At 39.6% G+C, this 17,442-nt stretch overlaps 2 protein-coding genes across 2 annotated transcripts in view; one reads left to right on the top strand and one right to left on the bottom strand.

The window, feature by feature from the left end:
- Nucleotides 1-6,039: 6,039 nt before the first annotated feature.
- tmem218 (transmembrane protein 218) lies at nt 6,040-12,640 on the bottom strand. Its single transcript, XM_018691996.1, has 3 exons — nt 12,194-12,640; nt 11,193-11,295; nt 6,040-6,456 (listed from the first exon to the last, which is right to left on the bottom strand). The coding sequence occupies exons 1-3, from the start codon at nt 12,301-12,303 to the stop codon at nt 6,322-6,324; spliced, it is 348 nt and encodes a 115-aa protein (XP_018547512.1). The 5' UTR covers nt 12,304-12,640; the 3' UTR covers nt 6,040-6,321.
- A 108-nt stretch (nt 12,641-12,748) lies between these two features.
- LOC108893724 (pbx/knotted 1 homeobox 2) overlaps nt 12,749-17,442 on the top strand; it is a 91,464-nt gene continuing 86,770 nt past the window's right edge. The window contains exons 1-2 of the mRNA XM_051078701.1: nt 12,749-13,197; nt 14,512-14,725. The gene's annotated coding sequence lies outside the window, so the exon portion shown is untranslated. The remainder of the gene's footprint in view (nt 13,198-14,511; nt 14,726-17,442) is intronic.

Genomic DNA, 17,442 nt, shown 5'->3' with positions numbered 1-17,442 from the left:
TTTTTTTCTTTTGCACCAGGTCCTGTATATCCTCAGTTTGTGACAAAGCTGGGGTCTTTTGGTTGTGCTTCTTTATTCATTGTTTTCACATTCTTCTCACTTCTATTTAACAGTATCTTCTATTTTTACACCATTTTTTTCCACAGTTCATGCACAAGCACAAGAGCATATTATATTATATAGTATGTATCTCTGAGATTCAATAGTTCAACATCAGAGCCTCTAAGACTGCAACAATGTAGTTTATCTTGTTGCATGTATCCTACATTACATTACATACATTATGTCTTTACATTCTCCACCACTGAGTACTACCGTGGTGTTTTGTTGAGGCACGCTGGCGTGCAAAACAGACCCAGCCGAATGATATATAGTCTAGATCAAATGAAATTACAAACGTTAAACTTTTTGCTCTAGAACAGTTTGAAACAAATGTTCAATAAGCTGTTAATACAAGCTACAGCTGTAGTTGAAATTGTATGCAGAGAGAGGTAGCAATACTTATTTCTTTTCACTAAAGTAAGGAAATGCCTCCAGTGGTGCTGATGCTGTGAAGAGCAGCTTTTTTATTGTCTGCAGTAGACCTTTCACACAGCAGGCAACTTGACTTATAATAGCAGGTGTAACTAAAACCAGTAATGATGGCTCTGCTCTATGTAGGTGTATTAGTAAGCCATTTCACCAGGCCAGCACACACAATAGCTGTGTATGTACTTTCTGTTTACTACATGCTGCAGTCCACTGTTTTTACTGTTTTATTTCAGTTCTTACAGTGGAACCTATGATGCAATGCACCATGAGTCACAGAAATTACAGCCATGTGATACTACTCCCGTTAGTGAAAACACACAATTACAATAATTAGTAATTGTGAGAAATTTCAATTTAGCTGAATTCAGACGTCATTCATTGTATTATTTACACCTTTGATTTTCCAAAAGTCAGCCTTGTTGCCAGTATTTATGCTATGTTGCCTATGCTTCCTCATTTGCATGGCCTAATAATACATCTACATGGAACAGAACGATCATTACTGTTTGTAATCACTTGTTTATTCCTGGTATTACTTTATTTTACTGCAGAACTTACTGCCATTACAGGACCCTAAAACTGAATGCTAGCATTATAAATGTTATTAATCATCCCTGTGTTTAGTGAGTCCTAATGTCTCCTATGAGAAAGGTGTTATGTGTATCATACAACCTGAAGTTATGTCCTATTACCCTGTAGTATATACCCTGTAAGAATTAACAATAAATTTCCAAACTGAAGTGAACAAATGTCTTGAAGCAATAGCTCTACACAGTAATACATCATGCTGTTGATAGATAGATGGATGGATATAGCATTTAAATAAGATATTGGAATGAAACTTCATAGGAACAACAATGTCATACAAAACTGTTTTTATGACTTGCTAAAAAGTGTTTTACTCATAATCTCAGCCAGTATCCAGGACTAAGCCTTCAAAGCATGGACGCAACAATAGTCTACCTGAATACAATATTGACAAGCCGATATGTTCACTTTTCTTAAAACAATCACATTGTAAGTGAAAGAGGACAAAATTCACAGTCCTTGTTTTCTACAAAAGTAAATGTCCATAGCCTGAATTCTGAATGCACAGCCTACTTTGATCTACCTCATCTTCTGTTTTACTTAAAAATCAAGTCATGATCTTCCAAAGTTGCCGTCTTCCTCTTACTTTCCTCCACTGCAGCTCATCAAGGACAAAGGGAGTTTTGCACTAAAAAAAACAGCAACTTTGGAAGATACCCACTTGTTTTGTCTGACTCAGGCTGCTGAAGCCTCATATTAATGTCAAATAAACTGTGGAACATACAGTATATTTCAACAAGGATTGTGGATTTTGTTCCACATCACTTGGATTGGAAGCACGTTATGAAATGATCTAATACCACTGAGTATGACTACAGAAATATACCAGTACTTCATCATCATTATCAGCACCAGCATTAAAGAGTATGAACACAATTTTCAAGTCTGTCTTAAAATAGTAGTCAGGTGACCACATAAACACTGAAACTGGTCTAGCTATCTGGCATAAATCCTAACTAACACTATTTCCATCAAAAGTTTAAATGCATTAAGTCATTGGTTATCTGAAATCACCTGACTATTGTTGCTGCTGCTGCTCCTGTGCCAAACTGTACTTATAGGTGTGTCAGTCCAAATGAGCATTAATGCACAGGCCAGTGCAGCCTACACAACAACTGAGCGTGGTCTGAGGACCACTGTGGCCACCCATGTTCAACTATTGTGACCATGGTCTTTGATCAGTGTAGCCATTGCCTTTCTAAGCCAGCTCAATATTCAATCATGTCTTAAACTCTGTCAAAATGGAACCCCCATAGGGCCGAGCTTCGGCCCACGATGGGGTGTCATGTCCAAGCAGCAGAGGGCTTATTGGTGAGCAACCTGACCTCTAATCTGGGCCTTCATCGTCCCCCTGAGAAGCAGAGCTTTAAGGTAATTCCTCTCTGAGAGAGAGGTAAAAGGCCAAGCCAACACCAGGATTTCAGTTTGAGGATTTTGCCCCCCTAGTGTGTGTTGCCATGATAGCATTCCCTGGCTATATACAAAAGTGCATAATAGACCACAGCCGGGCAGCGCTGAGAAAAAAAAAAAAACTCTTCTTGGCCCCAAGACTGCATAGTTGGTCGCTAAGGATGACAAGGCCCCAGTTCATTTCCATGTTCTATCACTATCTCTTTCATAGCTCAGTGAAATACCCGACCAGTGAACCACACATCCACTTGTTGGCTAATAAACCCTTCAAGCCGGTGTAAGGATTTTAAATTACCTTGTTCATTTCAGTTTTACCCCGCAGAGCGCTCATCAAGTTTTATTTACCAAACATGTTGAAAGGATAGCAAACATTGCCATATGCTTGATTTAACATGAACTGAATCACATTCTTTTGGGATAAGTGCACCAACTTTGCCCAAAATCTTTAATGGATTTTCAGCGTTGTGGGAGCTGGGCAGGGCGGTGACGGTATCCATATCACAAACAGAGGGCGAGATGGCTGAGGATGTGAATGGAAAGCCAGAAGTTCTGCTTGAGTGCATCTGAATACAGGATCTACCAGAGAGGAGCACACCCCGTCCCCTCCGCGGTTTCAAAACCGAGGACCCTGAGCTTTCTGCTCACACCTCTTTGCCCTTGCATTGCTCTCTCTTTCTCTATCACACCCGCCCCCATCCCTTTATATGTCCAGCTGGCTGTGCTACAAAGACTCCAGCTCCCAGTTCCAAATGATCCTCAAACCCCCACATTCTTTGTTCTGCTCATTTTCCCACTCCCCAGAGACAGAGTTTAGTAGCAAAAAATAAAATGAGGAAAGGATGGAGGGAGAGAGAAAGATGGGGGGGGGGGTGACAAAGGTGAGGTAGTGTGAGAGAGAGTGTGTGAGAACGAGAGGGTAAGCCAAGGAATACTGTCAGATCTTCTAGACCCAGACTTCAGGGACTGCAAAGACCTTGAGTCTGCAGACTCCAAGACAGTGAGGAGATGGTGTAAACATTTGCACTGTGAACCTGAAATATAAACTGCAGCAGAATGTTCTCAAAGAGGCCATTTCTTCTTGTCAAGTCAGAGCAAAAGAACTAAAAGGTTTCTGTTTAAATTTAAAGGAATAATTTTGCCAGGTGAACTGTCTCTTTCAGTTTCAGTGCCCTTAAAGCCACTTGTTTCTGAGTTCCACTTTCTGCAGGGACTAAGATCATGTTTTGCGGTAATCATGCGGTCAATTACAGGCAACAAGTCCCTCCAGGTTGAAAGGTTTAGATCCCCTATCCCACCCTGTTGAAATCCCCCAGTTCCCCAGCTTGTGTGAAATCATACGGTGGATTGTTGTGCAGAAAAGGGCCACAGTATGGAGATGTGGGCCGGAACTAATAGGATTGGTTTTGATTCATTAGATTCTCTTTCATCATCCTGGTTGGAATTCCACTCCATGTCTCCTCGGGCTTCACACTTTTAAAATGGAGGTAGGAGGGGGGCAAGTGTTTATAATTGGGCCTCTAGACTGCAAAAGCTCATTACTCTCTATGGAATCATCTGCTTAGTTATACCCCATGGAATCAGCATCAGAACCATGTGAATGCAGCACTGTGTTTGTTAAAATAATGACAACACAGTGCAGGGTATGATTCAATGCTTGGCAAAATGTGGAACCAAAATGTAGAATAGCAATGCACAATAGCAAATGCACAATGATGCATGTAGCTTGTAAATGCATTTTCAGTGAGCAGTCTACAACTGTTGGTCACATATCAACATCTCCTCCTCTCCTCTATGACTGAAATGACAAACACAATGAGACAAACATTGTGCCTTAATGATAGTTACATGTTTGCTTCTTTTTCTTTTTTGTAATGTTTGGGTAGAGCTCTTGCTTTTCCTTGTTGCCAGTATTTATGCTAAGCTACAGTAGGTTAGCTGGTGTTGGGTATTTCCCAACAACTACCAGCACTGAGCAAAACTTCACAGAAGAACCCAATAAGGCCTCTTAAGCAAACACCAACATTTAACATAAGTCACTAAAACAATGTGGTTTCCTCTGGCAGTGTTGTCAAGTACTTAGTGGCACACCGCTGTCACCTTTTTTCACAAGAAAAACAAACAAACAAATGTGGGTACTGTGAAAGACTAAAGGCTAGTCTATATAGTACAAACTAGATTGTCAACAGGAGTCAGCTGCCTTAAATATCCAAACAGAGGTCAACAAAACGAGTGGGAAGAGCTCAGCACACCGAGGGAATGTAATGAACCAAACGAATATTCATGGTAGCACACACAGATTGTTAACAGGCAGAGAGCAGTGACGCTAAAAAAGACTTACATACTTTTATGTTATGAAGAAATAATAAGAATTAGTCATTATCAGAAATCTGCTAATATTCATCAGGATGAAAGGACCAATCAAAATGCTAAAATTTGTATAATGCTTTGGTTATATAAACAAAGTCAAGTCCTTACATTTAAATGAACAGGTCAAGACAAAATACAGTAAAACATAATATTCCTCTTGTACACCGAGAATGCTCTTCATCCATTCAGATAGTTTCAAATAAATGAGAATTGGAGGTAGTTGGAGGCAGACCCTACTCTGAGTTCCAATAGCAGTTTGTCTTTTTGTTTAGAGGGGTCTACTTGTATTTGTCCATGTGATATTGACTTTCTGATAACAAATGAATGTGTGTATAGCAAACCCATTCAACATTTCTCTAACATGAATGACAGCCATATTGTATAAGGCTAGAGGATAGAAGACACAGATAAGGAGGGTAGATTAACCAAAAAAAAAAAACCAAAAACTGAATTTAACTGAAGTGCCTCGACACTCAGCACAAATTGCAAAATGTGTGTTCTTTGGTCCATTTTTAGCATCTCAGAACAATCTGGGCAACAGTACAAACTTAGCTGTCAACTAAAATGAATAGCACATCTTGACTTTCATAGCCAGCACTGCGCATTAATTCATGAATGAATGTTACTGATACAAATACTGTATGTCAGCTGTTTTGTTGTGCCATACCAAATTATGTCATGTTTTATATGTATATGGCTGTAGGAAAAAATGTCTGTGGTTAAGTTATCACTGAGGTGAAGTTATACGTGCATTGGAATCATCCAAATCAGCTTCAGTAAAAACAGACTAACAACAACAACACCAGGTATTAACAGCCACTCTGTCCAGTTGAAGAGCCACTAATGCTTCAGGTGTAAATGTGACGTAAGATGCATTTAGAATTTTGATGAACAGCATTCACTTAGTGCACTGGGTCACTCTGTGTTAAATGTATCTCATGTACTATCACTAACACCATAACTTGTTGCTTCACCTTGCCAATACCTCTCTTCACAGTACTTCAGGAGCCAACACATTAGGACGCAGAGCAGTAAAAGAAAGACAAATCACTGTGGCTGGGTATATATTGATTTCTTTGTAAAATGGTAGATGGAGTGTGTTACTGCTGGTTGACTGCAAATTATGTCAATACTATACACAAATCAGTTTTAAAAACCAATTTATTCATCTCATGTATTAAATCATACAAAATATAAATAAACACTATGTCTGTTGGATATCTCATTTGTGTTCGTTCTGCATAAACAGTAAACAACCAGCAAACAGTTGGTCATGTAGAAAACACTGGCTCTCCTGCTGTTTCTGTTTGGGATGCATTCTGTAGTCTGTTTCCACATGAAGCGGGGCCTCTTGCCAGGCCCTGTTTGTCTTAAGTTGTGTACATCAGTGATGTGATCCCGGTGCCAACTCTGACCCTGGCAGCTCTAGTGTGTTCTTAAGGCCTTGGCATAGACAGGCTCCAGGAAATGAAAGGGGAGCAGCATGAAGAATGCCACCAGAAAGACTGTGCTCACCACTGCCAGGAGCACATAACGACCTATGAACAAAGTGTCCACTATCTGTAGAGTAAAAAAAAAAAAACAGTTCAGTTCAGTGTTAGAAGTTCTTCATAATTACAGACCAAAGCATGTGTGCCTAGTCAATATTATCTAGTGCATTTGAAACACATGGCTGTCAATAAACACAGTATTTCCTCTATTAGCCACTAGATGTCATGAGAGAGCTTTCATGATGCCTTTAGGTAGAAAGGAAAAGATTTTGTGACATTGTGAGAGGCCTTCAAACAGACAGACACACACAAAGTAAACTCTACAATTACATGTTGCCTTGAGAAGTTAATCACCATCAGTTGTGTTTTGCTTACTGCTACTTCAATTGGATGTTTGAGCTTGTGTTCAGAATGATGTATGTGCAAAGTTTGGGAATAAAAGACTGTTTTCAAGGGAGGGAAAGGTTCCTCTGTGCTCATCTTAAATCTCTGACATGTGGATATACCAGCAAGATTTCTGGACATCACAACTCCTTTTGAAGCCAGCTGTGGTTGTCTGATTGGCCAAGTTGAAACAGGTGACATAGAGACTGGACTTTTTAGTGTAGTAAGAGACAACTTTTGAAATGAAAAATGCATATTCATGGACTTTGAATGTTCTTCTGTTTTAAACCATGACTGAGGAGGATACTTAAGTTAAAAGGATGACAAAATAAATGTATATTAATTTTTCTGTTTCTCACCAGAAGTTGAATTGATAGGTGAGTACACACTGGGAGCATCAAGGGACGCTCATTCAGTATTTCTTATACAGTTTCTCAGAGCAGCAGTGGCCTTATGGAGCTGCTGGATGTAAACTGACAGACTGCAGCACCAGTGCTGGGACATACAGTTCCATCAGTTTGTGACTGGCCACTGATGGACAACTTTGTGTGTGGTTACCTTTTAACTGGCCTCTTTTTTGAGAGAGGAGTGTATATTTGCCTCCAAGAATGCACAGCTAGATTTAATTTGAGATAATCTGGAAATGATAAATTGCTAAACTCTGTGCTGCTTTCAGTAGACCTGCTTTCATCTGTTGTGAAAGTGACAGACATGTCAAAAAACAACTCGAACATACTATGAACAGAACATTTGGGTTCTAAATGGTAGAAAAATGACAGAAAAATTATCAAATATACTGGTGACCTCTACATAAGTACTCTCACTTCAATTTGTATTCAAGATTATAGCTGAATATTCACTACTATTTACTACTATTTGAGCGAAACTAATCTTTACAATAAGTACTGATGTATTGATTCAATGTACTAGATGGGAATTCTGTGCCAATACTGACATATTTAACAGATCAGCCACATAAAACTTATCAGTTTTAAATCTCTTTCTTAGTTGTTAATTTTTAACCCCAGGGAGTGTAATTAAAATTAGCAAAAGCCTAATAATAAACTCAGTGTATGGACATCCCTAGTTAAAATTGAGAGGAAATGTGTACAACCTCTTGTTATCTTACACACAGAAAAGGTCCCGGCCAGAAAGAGAAAAACAAGCACTGATACTGGATCACTACTTGGTACAAACCAATTATCTGAGTTTAATTATCAGAAGCAGTATGAGGAGAGGGGAGGGGAAAGGGTGCATCACTATCAGTATCTGCTGACTCCAACTACATCATGACTTGATTATCAAAGCCAGTGCCAGGACAAACCTGGCTACAAGCTCTAACATAAAGCCAAGCAGAGGTTATTGATTCATGTAGGAATATGAACTGTGTGCTCAGGGAATAACATGTGCAGTAATGTATTTGAAGACACAGCATGTTTGTTATTTCACTGTTCTATCACAACTGCTGAAACTAAATGCTGATTCTGGTTTCTCTCTACTTTTGAATCCTGCTGTTCTTTATCTACATGCCTAATCAGTGGGGACACAAACCGCACTGCATTGCAGCTCGCCTGAGTATTACATCAATTAATGAATCTAAAGGAAGCGAGGCACAGGAGTTAAGACAAACAACAGATCCACTACATTGGACCTTCTTTTTTCTAAAGTTAGGAGAAGTGTGGACTTTATAACGTCATTGATAGATTTACGCAGCACTTTGCTGATAGCTCTAGGTCTGTGTTAATATTTAGATCATGAGCCACACATGAATACGCAAATACAAACTGGGAAAAATGCCCTTAAGCCAGATAATACCAGAAGAGCAGCAGCCCTACTGCTGACTAAAGAAAGATTTCACAGGGACTGATGTGGAATGAGAGTAGGTGTGAGCGTGTGTGTGTGTGTGTTTTAATCCATTGGTGTCTGGTGGGGTGGGGATGATGTATGCTGTCTCTTATGGATGCATTTAACACATCTCACTTTTTAATTTGCCAATTACGAAGTAAGCAGGAACCCAAAGTGTGGGCCATGTTTTATTAATGTGCCATTGAGCACAAGGGTGGGAGCAGGCAGGGAGGGGGTGGAGGAGTGGGAGAGGGGGGTAGAGGGGGGTCTGCTATAAACCACCCCCACTCCTAGTCTGGGACTGGCTTAATTGGCACTATGATATTTTACTTTTGTTTAACAGCAAGAGGTTAGACACTTCTTCACAGTCTGCACACACACACACACACACACACAGAGAGCCATTTCCCATTATCACTCTGCATGCAAGTTTTCAGGTTTTTCTCTGTTCACTAAAAATTAGTCTACACCAAACCTGATATGAATACAAATGTCACTGACTGTCCTCAGTGAAGCAGATTTTCATCCAAATGCTGTTTATAACCATATATGTGAGGATTTAAATACGTATTTCATTTTTTCTAGGCCTGTATGAAAACTGTCTGTTAGCACAGATTTGTTTTGAATTTAAAAAATCAAAGACGTGTCACAGTGGAACCCTCTGTTTTCCAGATTTGAGAGGCTAAACTCTGATAGGTGCTACAGGTTGCCTCTGGCTAGTCATTTATCCCACAGCCAACTGTCTCAATTTCTAGAGAATCATTATTTATTTCTATATCTATTATTTATTTTTTTCTTAAGATGCTTTTCAGAAACTATGTGTATTGTCTTTTACAACTTGGAGGATTCATACTGCTGGTGTCGTTTTTATGTGCTGTGTGAGTTTTTATGTTTTATTGAATTGCTGGACGGGCCAAAAACAATTTTCCACCTGTGTGCACAATACAAGTTGTATTCTATTCAACAATTACCTGTTAAAATAAGAAAAATATTAATGGAAAATAATAAACCACTGTGAGAAGGGTTCTTATAATTGTTGCGTTCTACAATTGTGTGAACTCTTCTCTAAATTAAATATTTGTATTCTATACCCTCCAGTGTAGAATGATAAAAGGCCTCTTGAGATTTAATAAAGAAATGAAAATGCTACATAAAACAAACCAATGAGTGGTGATCACTTTTTACTTGCATCATAGAATGTCATTATTTCAAGTGATTTTATGTGCAACCTCTCTTCAACACTGGAATCAATTTCTAGAGTAGGCAAGGGTTAATTTTACTCGCAAGCCTTGTACTGAAATCCAAGAAGTCACATTTTGCTGCCTGTCTCTGTTGCTGGTCTGGTATCTGCCTTTGCACAAAGGCTATAAAACATGAGCTGGCCAGGACATGGTTCTGCTCTGCTATTTCTATGGGGTGGCAGCTTGCTTGGCAGATCTGGCCGGCTTATTGGCACAACCCGGAGGCAACATGGGGGAGTGTTTGTTCTGTGTTGCTGTTGGACTAAGATAAAGCAGAACAGGCCTTTACGACAAGCACATACACAGAAATGCACGCACAATGACACATGCTATGTACAGGCATACAGTAGAGTTAATACTGGTTTAAATTGGCATTAAGGTTGCTTGTATGCAGCTAACTAAAACTTAAATTAGATCCTATATCCTCAATCAGTGCAAATAAAGGAAAATAATTCTGCTCTGAATTACAACAGCACATGATCGCTTTGTCTTTTGGGGTCTGGCTCACACAAACACACACACACACACACACACACACACACACACACACACACACACACACACACACACACGCACAAAATATATATTATCCTTTTTTAGACCATACATCTGTGATATAGATACACATTTGTTCTACTGCAGTCTTTGATAATAGTGAAATAAGACACTAAGTTTACCTTTTTACTTACATTGTCAACAAGATAATATTACTGTGAATGTCATTAAATATATTCTTTTGGGAGCACAAAAATCAACATGATGTAGCTATTCATTTACATCTATCTGTTTATTTAAGGGCTCAGAATTTTTATTTTTCACTCAGTGGTCTCTGAACCAAAAACATTTGGTGATAATCAAAACCAAATGGCCTCACAAAAAGGCTGAAAACATCCCAAGCTTGCTTTTATTTTCAGCTGAAATACACCATGCAGTTATTGTGCATTGGCCATATTAACAGATGATAACAACATAAGTCTCTGTGTTTTTAATGCATTACATGGTCTGATATAATCAGAATTTGAAATATTTCATTATCATGGCTTTGGCAGCAGTAGCTATAAATTTAAATACCCTCCTCACGAAATGTCAATTCATTGTGGTTACACCTTTCAAACCCAGTTGTTTGCTTTTCTAAAACTCTCAAGTAGAAGCATTTCTATGGGGTATTTGCATTTTAATATAGTATGAGACACTCATTCATACTCTAGGACGGACAAGATATATACATTTGCAGTCAACCCATAGCCTGTCGACATTTTTAAAATGACAGATTAGTTAGAGTATTTGAGTTTCTAAATGTATGTAAAGGTGTGTGAGACCAGTGAGTAGAGTTCACCTCTATCTCTTTGAAAGGGGGAGTTGTCTCTGGGCTGCGAGGGAAAAACACCAATGCCAGAGTGATGGTGAGAGCAAGGAGAAAAACAGGGATAACTCCTAACCTGGCAAAACAAGACAAAACACACACACACAATGTTACAACAGAGAAGATAACCAACTCCAGCCGCTGATTTGATGTGTTCGAAGTAAGTCTTGCTGTAAATTCAGGGTTATCCGAGTATAATGTCATTAAGAAGTAGCAATCAAAACAATGGTATTCTGCATTGTGGTTTTGAAACGTATTTAAGTCACCAATCAAGTAAATAGCACCATGTTTCACCCCATTTAAACCTTATTGCACCTAAGTGCACAGTGTTTGCTGTCACTCTACATGAAAGACTTGCTGATTTACTAGTGTGAGACTCTGATGTAAAGCAGTTGCACAAGTATTAATCAACTGCAAGGTGCATGGTCCCAGCAATCAACTAGTATATTTTAAGAGTAAAATAATAAGAAGAATCATAATAATGACAACAATTTGTTTACATTTATTTTTGATGCTCTCTCTGGGTAGGTAAGTAAGTAAGTAAGTGTTTACGTGGCAATACATGTACTATAAAAAGTGTTATAAAAATCAGTTTAAATTTTTTTTTTTTTATCTAAATTTGATTCATATACCTATAAGAACGCACCTTGTGTTGTTCTGAGGATTAATTTGTTTTTGTTACAAATTATTTTGATATATTTATAGATATTGCTGCAAATTTCCCTCCCTGCTGTGGTCAACTGTATTTTTGGCATTTTACCACAATGAAGGACTTCTTGGTTAATCTTGAACACTTCCTGGACAACCTTACTACTGCCACAGTGTATGTTTTTCATGTTCTGGAAGATGAGTACTTTGACTGACAAGAAAACTTTTACTTATGAGATAAATTTGGGCTATTCTTCGTCAGTTTATATGAACATTTTCTTGTGCAATGAGTGTGTGTAGGTGCTGCTATCTCTGTTCTCACTCACTTTGCTGATCCAGATGCTCTCAGCAACATCATCCCGAACACAAGTGCCGCAATCCAAACGATCGCAACGACAAATACGCCCGTACCGACTTCCAACACGGTACTTGCCATTTTGTTACGCGAGTTAGGTTTCAGTATAGTTTACTCGACAGACACAGCAGATAACCAACGAAGGGGGTAAAACTTCACAATACAAACGATGCTCGTGCCATTATTAAGCAAAGCTGTAGCTACACTAGCTAGCGGTAACTATTCCTCCGCTGCGTGAGTAAGTTCGCTGTTCTTGCTAACGCTGCTATTCTGGTACCGATAGTTGCATGTTTAGAGAAAAAAATATTCAAGTGTTCGGTACGCAGTTTTATATGCAGCTCACAACCGTGAGTAATCAAAGAGTAATCAGTTCTATGGATATGCTAGGCTTTTCCATCGCGTCTTCTGCTTCCTGGTAACAGCAAACAAGAGTGTAATTGGATAAACGAAGTCAAGACTAGCCAATCAAACGCGTCGTCACTAAAACGCGAAGAGCGCGTGGGGACTATATAAACAGAACTCCAGCACACCCATCGTCTCTTCTTTTAACCGTCATAGTTTGCTCAGGTTGTGTTGTCCGGCTGCCGTGGATCGAAAACCACCAAACTGCATTTCTGATAGAGTGTGTTTGTCCAGAGGAGCGGGTCATATTCTTTTCTGCTGTTTTTCAAACACACCCACGGTCATACGTACTGCTCTGTGCTGCTGTAGTCCGGGTCGTCATCAAATTAGAATCTGGACCAGGGCTGGTTTAAAGCAGGTTGTGGAAAATGATGACATATAAGACATATATAGACAAGACATATAGAACTAAATATATAAGACATACATATTTCCGTATTGCATTCAGCCTTAAAAAATAGAGAATAACCTTTAAAAAGAATATTATGTATCAGAACTTTTTCCTCTTTTCTCTCCCATTAAACATCTCATGACCTCCCAGCTAACGACGAGGCTCCTCCAAAGGTTCACCAGGTATGTCTGTACATCAACTTCAGTAATAATATTTAAGCATAACTTCTGGAGTGGAGTTTATTACACTGTGATAGGCCTACTTGTGCTTGTACTTAAAAACATTTAACTGTCCTACTTGTTCCACCACTGCAGCTGAAACTCACCCTGTCCAATTCTCAGATTATCATTAGGCTACTAGCCTACTTTATCATTCCCCACATTACTGCTCGTGATGAGAGGGATCTCTGTTGTGGTGTAAAGTTCTGTTCTTTTGATATCAAGTCGGTCCTCCTTTGTGTTTTTGCCTTGAAACATCGAGACGAAATGGGATTTATTCAATCTAAGATTCACAGAAATCTCTAGCCGCTCTGAGGTCTTATTCGCAACATCACCCCACCATTCTTTTTGATGTAATTATTAATGCGGACCGACAGGGGGCTGGCCAGATCCGCGATTGAAAGGCATGTGTGTTCCAGCCGTGCGTGCTTGCGCGCCTGCCCTACTGGAAGCGGTGGTGCCTCTGCGTGCTTACTGGAAGACATGTTGCCTTTAAGTGACCCTCGTAAGATGCAATTATCCAGGGTTTATCAACGATTCGGATACTGTGAAAAACAGTTTTGCTTAGTCAGGAAGTCAGACAGTCAGAGGGCGGGATGTTTAGAGCAAATGAATGCCAGGAGTAAAAGAGAAACATAGGGCAAAGCCAGGCCTAATTCACAGCACACTGTGTGGAGTTTGGTGCTCTCACTGTGCTTGCCTCGACTCCCCCTCAGGTGGTGTTTTCCACCACAATCTCAGAAACGTCAGTCAGGTTGAAGAGAGTGACAGTGATGGTTATATCAAGCAATGAGCCTTATGGTCCCTGTCTGGCAACCTGTCCTGACCTGACCTCACCCAATCCCCAAAAAGCCATTAGCAAATAACTGACTGTAGTGCACATATTAGATGACTAAATAGATAAGCAAATGTTGAGATGGATTTTACACCCATACACTGGTGTCATACATTGTTTTCTCTAGTAACTGTACTGAATTCAGTTATCTAAAATATTGACCAGAATGACTTGGATTAAAAAAGAATGACTGATGACATGATGTGATGCTTCAAAATAATAAATAAATAAATAAAAACTTTGTTGCACGACATCTTTTCTTTACCTCAAGTCAAAGTAGAATATAAAAGAGGCTTTACTTTTGGATACAAATCCTTAATTTTGCTGTCATTCAAACTGACCAGGAACAACCAGGAAGATTAAACCTCCATGTTTTTACTTTGAACCAGCAGGTACTGTCATATACAAGCTGAACACAAACTGTACATTCTGTCTTTTCCCAGGATGATGCGGCTACCTTTCTCATGGATGTCCACACATGATTGCCGTATTTCCTATGGACACTGGAAGGCATCAGCGGCCCGGTGTTGGGAAAACGGGGAGCGGAGATGGAGATGGAGGTGGGAGGGGCCTGGTGTGGCTGACGTCACCGGCTGTGTGGAGGAGTATAGGCTGTGCTGTCAGCCCAGTGTCAGTCTGATGAAGATTGGCATGCAGGTAAGCTGTCATTCATTTTCAATGTCAGTGCATGGGAGCAGGGCTTTTCCACTTCAGCGTCCTTTTTTCCCCTTTCCCCCCCCTTCATTACAAAAGGCAGGACATTATTCATACAGTCAGACAGCCAGCCAGGCCAGAGTGAGGGAGAGAGAGAGAGAGAGGGAGAGAGAGGGAGAGAGGGAGGGAAAGAGAGAGAGTGAGGGAGGGAGAGAGGGAGAGAGAGAGAGAGGGAGGGAGGGAAGGAGAAGTAGAGGAGGGGGAGAAAAAAGAGAGAGGGAAAGGAGAGGAGATGCATTTTTGTGCTGGACTGAAAGACCAGTGGATTTTTTTTTTCTTTTGCTTGATGCGGCGTTTGGATTAAAAAAAATGTGTCGGTAATGTTTGTGATGCAAGTATCTAGGATGTGTTGTATTTTGCGGCGGATGCTGTTGTGCAAAAGGTTGTAATTTAGAGACTAGTAACAATAATAGTGACTGGATTAGACAGAATGAGCGCATAGCTGCAGGAAGCTGGCATTTTATTTCCACGGCTTTGTCAGTTAGCACCGGAATGCCACATCGTATTTAGATGATTTAAAAAAATGAGCAGTGAATATCTGATGGTGTGAATCTTCCGTGAAAAAAAAAAAACGTGTTGTGTTGTCTTTCTGCTGTTACTGCGCTTTTATTAATGCAGAAGTTACGCGGTGTGTTTTAAAAGGCTTTTATTTATTTTTATTTGACTGGATAAGTTGGTGTTTTGTGAAAAAAAAGATTTTCTGTGTAAAATAAATTACACTCAGTGTTTATCCAGGTTCATTCAGCATTTTTCTTTGTTCGTAATAAATTATATTCTAGGTTGTAGCATCTGTGTGTGTGTGTGTGTGTGTGTGTGTGTGTTTGTTTGTGACAAAATAAACAAATAACCCCAGTATATTTTTGTCAAACTAAAAAGAAAAAAAAATCACCTGTATTTATAGATGGAGCTTTTTTATTAACTAAAATTTTGATTCTTCTTTTACACAAGTAACTTCTCCATTTTATGTTTGCACTTCATAAAGTAATGAGACATCTTTCTTGTACAAAACTAATGTCTTGCATTTGTTCCTGAGTCATGTAAAGCAAAGAGCTTTTTTTCCCTCTAATCAGTATTTTAAAAGGTCAGACAGGCAGTTTAATCCTGTCGGCATTTCTTCATGAATTCCTCTGCATCTTTAATTGAAGTGTGCCTTGTGAAAACTATCTGCATCTTACTGAGCTCTAATGTTTACTCTCAGCCCTGCTCTGGCTATACCTCTCTACACCGAACACTGGCCCTCTTTGTGTGCCACTCACCACTTTCTTTTTCAGATGACTGGTTTATTCCACAATTGCTCAAATGACTATTTCACTCATAGGAGAGTTTTGACTGGCATGAAACACAGTCAGTTTGATTTGACGGAGCCCGTGTCTCTCAGGTAGCTTGTCTGGAACACTGGGGCCCTGTTTGATTTGACTTTAATGATCTTGCAGTTAAAAGGACACTGATTTGCAGGTCACTTGCTGTGGTTTGGTAGTCCTGTGAGCTAAACCATGTCCGCTCATCTGTTCAGTTGCTGTCAGCCATAATCTGAGCCCATCAAATATCTCATAACTGTACCATTACATGTCCAGCTTCGGCAAACACATGTACAATTGAAGAAAATAAACAAATGTAAAGTTCAGGAAATATAAAAACACTGTTGCTTGTCTATCACAGTTTCTTTAATGTCATCTGTCAATGGCAAAATGTTACAACTGTATGATGCAAAGTTAAGGCCCCTCACAGCAAAGACTATACTCTGAGCACTGGGGAGTACATTAGCTTAATTAAATATGCCTGAACCATTTGTTTACTAATCATCTGCTTCCCTGAGAAATCACAATGGCGATTTGGACCACTTTAGCTCCCTCCGTCAAACACATTGGGCAGGTGCAGAGGGCTGAGCATAAAATCCCACGAGGAGCCAAACTCGTACCCCCTGTGAAAGTAGATGCTTGAAAGACACTGTTGTTGCTGCTGTGAGTCCCTGTTCAAAGACCAAAAGAAGGTCTGTTACCTTTTACACTATTCAAATGAATGTGTACCTTTGTCATTGTCTCAAAGTGGATGATTCAGCTGGGAATTAATTTTGACAGTGCACACACACGCACACACACACACACACACACACACACACAGAAATGAGTTGAAACGCATCACCACCAATCACCCTCAGTGTTGTTTGTTCTTTGTTGTGATGTACCCCACATGGCTCTACATATTGTCAGATAGGGATAATGCCAATTTAGTTTATCCCTAAACCCTGCTGAGATCTTAATTGATGATTTGTGTCATTGGACAAGCAGCCCAGGGGCATATTTTGTGCCGCAAAATACTCTGACACTATTTGCATATTCCCATTCCTACTATATGGGTAAATTACATGATGAGGTGTGATGCTGTGCATTCCTGCAGCTTTTGGGGGGATAATCACTAATAAAGTGATTCAGTCACACTAAATGAAGGAAGTAAACAGAGCGAGGAGAGCATATGTTACAAACCAATTTAAGCATTTATGTATGACCATAAAGCAATTGAGGAAATTAAACCATGCACAAATGTCTTGTCATTTCCTTCGCCTTTGCCTCTAATTCCACCCTGCATAGTGCCAGAGAAACCAATACATCATATCTTGAGAAGATCTAAGGTTTTTTGAGGGTCTTGTAAGACTAATAGGC

Source organism: Lates calcarifer, linkage group LG20 (genome assembly GCF_001640805.2).
Source record: "Lates calcarifer isolate ASB-BC8 linkage group LG20, TLL_Latcal_v3, whole genome shotgun sequence".
NCBI classification, from domain to species: domain Eukaryota; kingdom Metazoa; phylum Chordata; class Actinopteri; family Centropomidae; genus Lates; species Lates calcarifer.
This window is presented reverse-complemented; position numbering and strand designations above follow the sequence as displayed.

What these genes read in the sequence shown, in the direction of transcription:
- tmem218 (XM_018691996.1), bottom strand. Translation starts at nt 12,303, where the DNA reads ATGGCAAGTACCGTGTTGGAAGTCGGTACGGGCGTATTTGTCGTTGCG. An exon ending in AGAGCATCTGGATCAGCAAA is followed by an intron (nt 11,296 to 12,193) that starts GTGAGTGAGAAC and finishes TTGTTTTGCCAG; the next exon opens with GTTAGGAGTTATCCCTGTTT. An exon ending in CCCCTTTCAAAGAGATAGAG is followed by an intron (nt 6,457 to 11,192) that starts GTGAACTCTACT and finishes TTTACTCTACAG; the next exon opens with ATAGTGGACACTTTGTTCAT.